Below are 10,000 nucleotides of genomic sequence, written 5' to 3' on the forward strand. Positions count from 1 at the left end.
TATTAACGATAATTATTTTGCAAAGTAAGGAAAATATATACCGATGGGTTCACGATTTCTAATTTTATTCTCAACTCTAGCTTCGTGACAGCATACCGAAGCATTTTGAAGTTGGCTATGCTGCCGCTCGAGTCTTGACTTAACGTATCGTACTGCACTGGGGTGTTGTCAATACGTCTCCTAAAGCCGATAAATGATACATCAAGGCGTTAACATTTTTAGAAAACGATGTTTAATTAAAGTAATTTTGTCCTTTGATCAATAAAATAACTTGCATGACATTTAGTGGGCCTAAATTGGACATCTGATTTTCACACATGATTAGCCAAGGTCTATTTTCAGCAGTACTATACTCTCTCGGATACGTAGTATAAATGAATATTTAATTGACAATAATATATATATATCTATATATATATATATATATATATATATATAGTATATATATATATTATATATATATATACGTGTGTGTGTGTATTAATCTGCTTTATTTGATTATTCCAGTTATTCTTGTTTTATTAGCCATGTTCGCCTTTCTTTTTATCCTTTTCATAATTGCTTAACTTAATTTGCTTTTTTACTTTAATTATTTAAAGTCAAAAAGCAATCATAAAAAAATCAAACGAATATAATTCAGTCTTATTTTTTATCGAATTCTTTGCATATCATCCTGTTTCATAAGGACACGTTGGAAAGCTGTGGGAGTCAAAACTGACGAATACATTAAGAAAGGCTTACTTTCATTAAAGCTTTCTTAGGTTGATCTTTCTGTAGCTATTCATTTCTTCTAAACAGAAATTAATTCAAATTAGTTTCAAATGTATACCTAGACCTACTACCATAAGCATATTATAAGTAGCTGAAAAGATAAGAAATATGAAAGGTGACGTTCTCGTTTAAGTCTATTTCATACTTTTTTTTTTTTCAAGAAATTCTTACTGCTTTAATCAAGGGGTGCTCTATGACGGCTACAGGGTGTAACACGAGTGTATGCACATATTTTGGGGGATGAAAGATAAAGTTTCTTTGAACAGAAAATATTTTATAAACATGCATTTTAAGGCGTCCGTTGTCGGAGTTCGTAGCGAGAAGTCGGATCGAGTCGCCTGAGATGTAGAAGAGAGCGGAGGTGGCGTATAGAAGTGATGGAGGGATTAGACGGATGTTAATAAAGTATCTCCCAATAAAATGTATTCTTTAGGTTTTGAAGAAAAAAAAATGCATGCATCATTGAAACTGTTTCCCTCCCTATCAGTGGTATTCACTGGCCACTGATAAAAAAAACAAAAAAAAAGAATAAGCCTAACTGAATCTCTCATCCATCAAAGATAAGTTTGCTTATTCATTAGACTTATTCATTAGATAACTATCATAGATTTCAAGTGTAGATTTAAAAATCTCTTCCTCTCCATCTACAGTATTCATCAGACATCAGTCATAAGCGTAGAGCTAGTCATGATTCCTGGTTCAGCAATGTCGTGACGAGGCACTAGAAATTCTAGAATTCAAAATTCACAAATGAATGTTGCTCAGCAACATTTACATTACTGTATTGTCTTGCTCTCTTGTGGTGCTTCGAGGTTTTCCACCTCTAGGCCCATGTTCTAAATTTGCCGTTCTTTAAACAATTTGATTCATCTATGTATGATTCTCTCCGGTTTATTAAGCTTTCTTGATATCTCTCCAACAGGAACTTGCACCGAATGGAGTGCAATAATTGTCTCTCGCTCATCGAGGGATGTTTCTTAGACCGATAAATGACACATTGACATTAGATTCCCGTGCACATAACATCAAAAGCAATAGTGAGGTCGCCTGGTTCACACTGTTAGGATAGTTTTTTTTTTTTTTTTTTTTAATTTGATAGCATTTTGTGAGATTCCAATGTTTTCTGTAAAATTTAACAAATGTAATAGTTCAACTACCTTCAACTTAATATTGAAATTATAATTTAAGGACTATGTTTATGCGATACTACTATTGATAGGTGTCTCCTATCTATTTGGTAATGTATATCTATGGTTGTGATATGACGTTTTTTATCACTTTGTTTCGTTCACATTAATATGGAAAATAGTTTTACACAATAACATAACATAATGTTCTAAAGATATCAGTGACTGTTTTTAACGTCATTACGTGATTTCTTCCATCTTTAAAAAGAAAAATAGATAAATAAGGCAAGAATCGTGCCTCAGGCAGGTGAACGAAAAATTTTGAAACACTGCCACCAGCGTTTTGGCCGACAGTACGTATATGTGTGTCCAGTCTTTATTCATGATAAACAATACTGGCCGACCTCCGCGCGTTGAGTAGGTTAATTAATCTAAGAGTCACGCCGAGGAATGTCCATTACTGAAAAACTTTTTTCCCCCCTTGGTAATTTATATCACGAGCACACTTATGCTGGTACCGCCAGCAAAACGAGCTTTGCATGAAGCCATCAGATATATCTAGTTACTTACCTACCTTTCACCGCCCCCACACATAATAATAATAATAATAATAATAATAATAATAATAATAATAATAATAATAATAATAATAATAATAATAATAATAATAATAATAATAATAATAATAATAATAATACAAGTTTTATTGAAAATAATGGCTATTTCAGCCGCATTTATTTTGTATAGAAGTTTCTCTATTCTTCTTATTATTGACTTTTCCTCTGTACTCAAAATGGCTATTACAACGCCAAAAGGGGGATTCAGGTCAAAAACGTGGTATTCGTCAAATTGAATATATTATACAAAATGCAGTATAAAATGGATCTTGAGCCTAATCGACAGAGGATACTAAATGACTCATTCTGGATCCCTCTTGCTCAGGAGCGTCTGCTCTCTCTCTCTCTCTCTCTCTCTCTCTCTCTCTTCTCTCTCTCCCCTTCTCCTCTCATCTTGCAACGTTTCGTTCTTAAAACCCAAAAGGACATCGTCGGGCGGGTGTTGTGGGACTGAAATTCTCGCGGGAGTCCTACAGTATATATAGTCTGTTACACAGCATGTGCAACTGACCATATATTCTGTAGGACTCCCGCAAGAATTACGGGCTGCTCCAGGAGCAAGAGTCCGTGCCAGCACAAGACTGGCTTAATCTTAAACAACAAACGCAATAATTTCAGTGCCACAATACCTGCCCGACGATGTCCTTCTGGGTTGGTTTAAGGACGAAACGTTGCAAGAAGAGAGAGAGAGAGAGAGAGAGAGAGAGAGAGAGAGAGAGAGAGAGAGAGAGAGAGAGAGAGACGCCCATGAGCAAGAGGAATCCAGAAGAACATTTAAGATCCAATTTGTCCTACATTTTGTATAATATATTCAACTGACAAATACCACGTATTTTACATGAATCCCCCATTTGGCATTTTAATAGCCAATCTGAGTACAGAAAAGTCAGTGATAAGAAGAATAGAGAAACTTCTATACAAAATAAACGCGGCTGAGATAGCCATTATTTTCAATAAAACCTGCATTAATGAAGGTCTTCTTCCAGCAAATAATAATAAATTCTATTTCAGCTCAGGGCCATATACACTGAGTATACAAAGTATAGATAATGCAATAACCACAAAGTTGCTGAAGAAGTTTAAAAAATAGTGTATTCCTGATAATGGTAATAACAGTAATAGTATTGAGAAAAATCATTTAAAAAACCTAGACAATGATACCAATTAGTGAACAGATTGCATATAATCAAATTCCAGCTAGGGACCTCAGGTTGTCACAGCAATCAGGCCCAGAAGGCTAAATACGAAAATTTAGAGTAGCAAAACTGATTATATTCACTGTATAATAATAAAAGGAAAAGAAAAAAAAATGACTCCCATCGGGATCGAGCCCGGGTCCTTCAATTAAAAGGACTTTCAATGGGGAGACCTGGATTCGATCTCGATGTGGGTCAGAAATTGATTCATGTTCCCCGTCATTGTGTTGATTACTTCATGTACGTATACATAACATATTTATATATAAATACAACATATCAGTCCCTTTCCAGTTGAAGCCCTCTTTTTGTTATATTTGTAATGACCTGTCAATAAGATAGTTATTTGGTTAGGTTTGGTCGCGTTTTGTGCATTCAAATGTGTTTCGAAGCCATACTCACAAATATATATATATATATATATGTTGGTGGGTGTGTGTGTATATACACACACACACACACATATATAATATATATATATATATATATATATATATATATATATATATTTGTGAGTATGGCTTCGAATCACATTTGAATGCACAAAACACGGCTAAACCTAACCAAATAACTATCTTACTGACAATTCATTACAAATATAACAGAAAAGAGTGTTTCAACTGGAAAGGGACTGACATGTTGTATTTATATATAAACATGTTATGTATACGTACACATATACATACATGAAAGTAATCAATACATTTGTAATGACTTGCCAATGTTATTGACAAGTCATTACGAATATAACAGAAAAGTGCGCTTCAACTGGAAAGGGACTGATTTCATTAACCTTAATTTTGTGATGATTTTCATTCTACAGAATTTTCTTTTCCTTCCAGATGACTCCGTGTTTGGCCTTGATGATTCTTCTGGCTTCATTCAACGTCGCAGGTAACGATTTTCGACAAACATAAATATTCATATTAATGAAAACAGCAAACATACGAAATCAGTAACTTAACAGTGAATAATTCGGGTTCATCTCGAATTAACCTGTTCTTTATCTGTGACAGCTACTAACCTAATACTGTTCTCCTTTCATTTTAATACATTTTTATCAATTTATTAATTCATTAATTTTTTATTAATGAATTTATTAATAAATTCATTAATTTTTTATTTACCTCCTCTTACTTCCAGTGAACACATTCATATTTGGAAGCTTGAATTTAAAGCCAATGGCCCCTGTGGGGTTGTTCCATAAAAATGGGGTTCATCTTCTGAATAATAATAATAATAATAATAATAATAATAATAATAATAATAATAATAATAATAATAATAAAAACAAACCAATGGACGGACAGTACATGAGACAGACTATAGAACTGGCTAGCGATGAAACATGGCAATGGCTACAAAGGGGAGAACTCAAAAACGAAACAGAAGGAATGCTAACTGAGGCACAAGACCGAGCCCTAAGAACCAGATATGTCCAAAGAACGATAGATGGGAATAACATCTCACCCATATGCAGAAAGTGTAATATGACAAACGAGACCATAAACCACATAGCAAGTGAATGTCCGGCACCTGCACAGAACCATTACAAAAAGAGGCACGATTCAGTTGCAAAAGCCCTCCACTGGAGCCTGTGCAAGAAACACCAGCTACCTTGCATTAATAAGTGGTAAGAACACCAACCTGAAGGAGTAATAGAAAACGATCAGGCAAAGATCCTCTGGGACTATGGTATCAGAACAGATATGGTGATACAAGCAAATAAACCAGACGTGACGTTGATTGACAAAATCAAGAAGAAAGTATCAGTCATTGATGTCGTAATACCATGGGACACCAGAATAGAAAAGAAAAAGAGAGAAAAGATTGATAATTATCAGGACCTGAAATAGAAATAAGAAATTGTACCCATAATCATAGGAACACTAGGCACGATCCCAAGATCCCTGAAAAGGAACCTGGAAAAACTAGATGCCGAAGTAGCTAGAGGACTCATGCAGAAGAGTGTGCTCCTAGAAACAGCACACACAGTGAGAAAAGTGATGGACTCCTAAGGAGGCAGGATGCAACCCGGAACCCCACACTATAAAAATAATAATAATTCGAGTATATCAGGTAAACAATAATATTCATTGGTGAATTATATTGATTTTATAAAAAGAGGAGAGAGACCTAAATAATAATAATAATAATAATAATAATAATAATAATAATAATAATAATAATAATAATAATAATAATAATAATAATAATAATAATAATAATAATAATAATAATAATAATAATAATAATAATAATAATAATAATTAAGGCCTCTATATAGTTTAGAATGAAGAGTCCCTGCTATTTATCTCTTAAACATTAGCACATAGTTCTCTTGGTTTGACTTTATATGCAACACTGTTTTTCTGGCTCGATTGAGAAGCTAAAAACGCCCCTTCCCCTTATAAGCAGAATGCCACGGCCTCTTCAGTTTACTGGAATGGATTATAAAATTAGGCCAAAGTGCCAAACGATGGGACTTTATGATGAGGCCTTACATTGCTGAAAGGGAAATTAAGAATAAAGAAATTTTGGAGGCTGTAACAGGAGGAAAAACTCCCAGTTACAATATGAAACAATTGTTAAGAGAATGTGGGAAGCAGGATGTAAGGGAGTGTATGAACAAAGGTATACAGCAAAAGAAATGGAAGGTTTTGCAGCTATGGACGTAAGGAAGGGACGCTGGGAAGAACCTTAGGCAATCCACTCTTCATCAGTTTTATTTCTATCATTTTTCAAAGCTGAAACGGTTGAACGTTTGTTGACCTTCAATGTGAAACGATTGCATCAATAGTTCAATGCTGGGGAAGGTCTTGGGCTCGTTTTATTTATCTATTTATTTGTCTTGTTTAACGAGGGGGGCGCACTCCATTCAAAGCAATAATAAGGATTCTTTAGCTTCACAACTTAACAGCGAAGAAATAGTTTTACAAAAGGCACCCCGTAATGACAGATAAGGATTCCAGAATATGACATAGAATCAGCGATCTCACCTCAATTCGGGAGAGACACTGGAGCCTTTTTGGTTTGAAGATGAATATGCAAAAAATAGAAGAAAAACAAGCATCTGTTTTATAATCAGAGTTGTTGAAAATACCACTCAGTCATTAAAATGTCTTCTGACACACCTCTTGGCAAAATTAATGTCACGTTTTCCCATGTTTACGATAAGAACATTACATGTCCCGCACAATATAATTTGAATTAATTTTTAATCGAAAGTTAGCCAGCTATTTTCCCACATGGTAAGTGCCGCTTGGATCCAGTCACTGCTGTAAATAATCTTGAAAAGGGATATTAAAATCTCGAACCATTTACCTGTGAGCAGGAGTGATAAACGAAGATTATTTCCTGATGGTAAGATACGTCGGCAATCTATATTGATTTTCTCGATTATAAATCTGCAAATATCAAAAGGTCGCTTACCGTCAATCACATCTCTTTTCATCCTTACTATCACGGTTAATATTTAAGGGGTCCTAATAGTGTAGCTCGAGAAAGAGACTAATAATACTATAACAATTATTCATACTATCGTTTCCAATTCTCCATATTGCCGCCTAAAAAAAAAAAAAAAAAAAAAAAAAAAAAAAAAAAAAAAAAAAAAAAAAAAAAAAAAAAAAAAAAAAACAAAAAAAAAAAAAAAAAAAAAAAAAAAAAATTTTAAAAAAAATTTTAAAAAAAAAAAAAAAAAAAAAAAAAAAAAAAAAAAAAAAAAAAAAAAAAAAAAAAAAAAAAAAAAAAAAAAAAAAAAAAAAAAAAAAAAAAAAAAAAAAAAAAAAAAAAAAAAAAAAAAACTTTTGTCGGTGACATATATCAGGATTTCAAAGGGTGCGAACTAGACGGTATAATACAGGATATGAAATATTTCAGGCTTGCAATAGACAAATGCAAGCACGTATACAGAGAACACTAATGCCTCAAGTACGGCCAAGGGCCTCGCCCATCAAGATCTGATGACATATCATCATCATCTATTACCTTTCCCGATAAAGGGGGAACGGGAGACAGTGACGAATCCCTTTCACTATACTGGAGTTACAATCTATCACGCCGAGCCCTCAAAGGAATTATATCCTCTTAACAATACTTCCGCAGAGATTATCGTACATCCGTACATCATGCATTGCCTGAAAGTTGACAGGTTGCTAACTCGCTACACATGGATTAGCAAAGATTATCATACATCGTGCAATGGCTCGAAAGTGACAAGTCGCTAATCGTGGATGAGCAGAGATTATCGTACATTATATAGCTCGAAAGACACCAGGTAGATACATATGAATAAGCAGAGATTATCGTGCAATGGCTATAAAGATGAGACACACGACTGTAAACTATATTATAGTCTGGTATCTTTATAGCGGTAATGTCGTCTCCTTTATGACCGTAAACACTGTCGTCGGCTCTGATTTGATTAACCGTTCCGCCGGTCTACACCGCAAAAAGAGAGTGATTTATTCTCCAGCAAAATATTAATATCGGTAAACTGGGCATTCTATATGAGTAAAAAAGTGTTTTACGAAGCTGCAAAGAACTAAAATGCGGATATATGATATGATTATATATTGTATTGGAACTACAGTTTCGAACGCAGTATTTCAGAAATGGATGTAATTTTTGCGGACAATGCACAGAGAAAATGTCTGAATTACTAATAACAACATAGAGAGAGAGAGAGAGAGAGAGAGAGAGAGAGAGAGAGAGAGAGAGAGAGAGAGAGAGAGAGAGAGCATAATTCAGAAATGAAGCAAGCTACATTTATGCCCTCTTGTCTTGTTAGAACTAATGGCATGAAATAAAAGGAGGTCCACAAAAATGGTTAAAAATGAGTAAAACGGAATGCAGCTTGCAAATCTGCACTTCTCCAAAATACATACAGTGGTATCTTTATAACTTTCCACTAGTTCTTGTAGGTTTGGTCGCTGACGAAAAGTCAAAAGGAGATGCACAAACGCTATAAACAAACTACTGTATTTATTTTGGTTAAGTAAGTTTTTGTGTCTACATAATTTTTAAGAATTATTGTGGACAGTTTGTGTGTGTGTGTGTGTGTGTGTGAAAAAAAGCTTTTGAATCGGATAAATCGGTAAAGGGAATACGATAGGGGGGGGGGGGGGGCAAGGGGGGGGGGGGGGGGGGGGGGGGGGGGGGGGTCATGGATGCAAGTCCCAGCGCTCCAGAAAGTTGAAAGAGACCCCACTAGTAAAAAAACTCTGGTCATCTATCAACAAATTCTAGCCGTCCCGAATGAAAAATAGAACTGCATAAAAGTGTGGCTCAGTCTCCTGCTTCTCCATTCCACAATAAATGAGGGTCTGGATCGAATGCAATCAGGGCAACAAAGTAATCACAGGCTATACTTGTCTGCCTTCGCCGTGTCTTTAAGCCATATGCATGCGACAAATTAGATGTCGTCGGTTTGAAAGCCACGGGTATGTCTTTCATCATTGCTCTGTCAGATTGGAGACACCTTTAGGATGTGGCATAAAGTTTTATTAAAAGGTTTCGGTATGTGAAAAATTGTGGCTGATGCTCTGCCTACGTCGTCTAGATTCCCTTCTGTAAATTATACGCTTAATATATTAAGGTACACTAGAGAAGTCTCATAAACAGGTGACAATGATTGATTTTTCACTTTTTTTTTTTTTTTTTTTTGTGTTTAATTTCTCGAATCTTTGTACTACAACGATTGTCTTCCGAGTTAATATTCTGGTGTATATATATATTATATTATATATATAGCATATAATAATATACATATATATATGTATATATATATACGTATGTATAGGCTATATATATATATATATATATATATATATATATATATACAGCATCCATATATCACAAAGAAACTAATGTCAATGGTCGATAGGAACCGGTGAGGAATCTTACCTTCCCTTATAAACAAATCATAGGAACCGGTGAGGAATCTTACCCATTATAACAAATCAAATGTTAATGCGATTATAATCATTCATATATACTTATATATGATAATATATATATATATATATATATATATATATATATATATATATATATATATATGAAATAACTGTTTTTAGACTAACGACCATCCCAAAAGTTCGATTAAATCACATGACTCCTTAAAACGAAATTATATGCCTTTTATACTAATATTGTTTCGATTTTATTTTGTTTCATTTACACTGACATCAGAATTCTTTCCTGTTTTACCAATATATATATATATATATATATATATATATATATATATATATATATATATATATATATATATATATATATATATATA

At 33.8% G+C, this 10,000-nt stretch overlaps 1 protein-coding gene across 1 annotated transcript in view; it reads left to right on the forward strand.

Annotated features, from left to right (window-relative positions):
- The window catches only part of LOC135210393 (uncharacterized), a 28,619-nt gene that overhangs the window by 547 nt on the left and 18,072 nt on the right, over nucleotides 1-10,000 (forward strand). The window contains exon 2 of the mRNA XM_064243298.1: nucleotides 4,554-4,605. Coding sequence (XP_064099368.1) covers nucleotides 4,554-4,605 — 52 coding nt within the window. The remainder of the gene's footprint in view (nucleotides 1-4,553; nucleotides 4,606-10,000) is intronic.

Source organism: Macrobrachium nipponense, chromosome 39 (genome assembly GCF_015104395.2).
Source record: "Macrobrachium nipponense isolate FS-2020 chromosome 39, ASM1510439v2, whole genome shotgun sequence".
NCBI lineage: Eukaryota > Metazoa > Arthropoda > Malacostraca > Decapoda > Palaemonidae > Macrobrachium > Macrobrachium nipponense.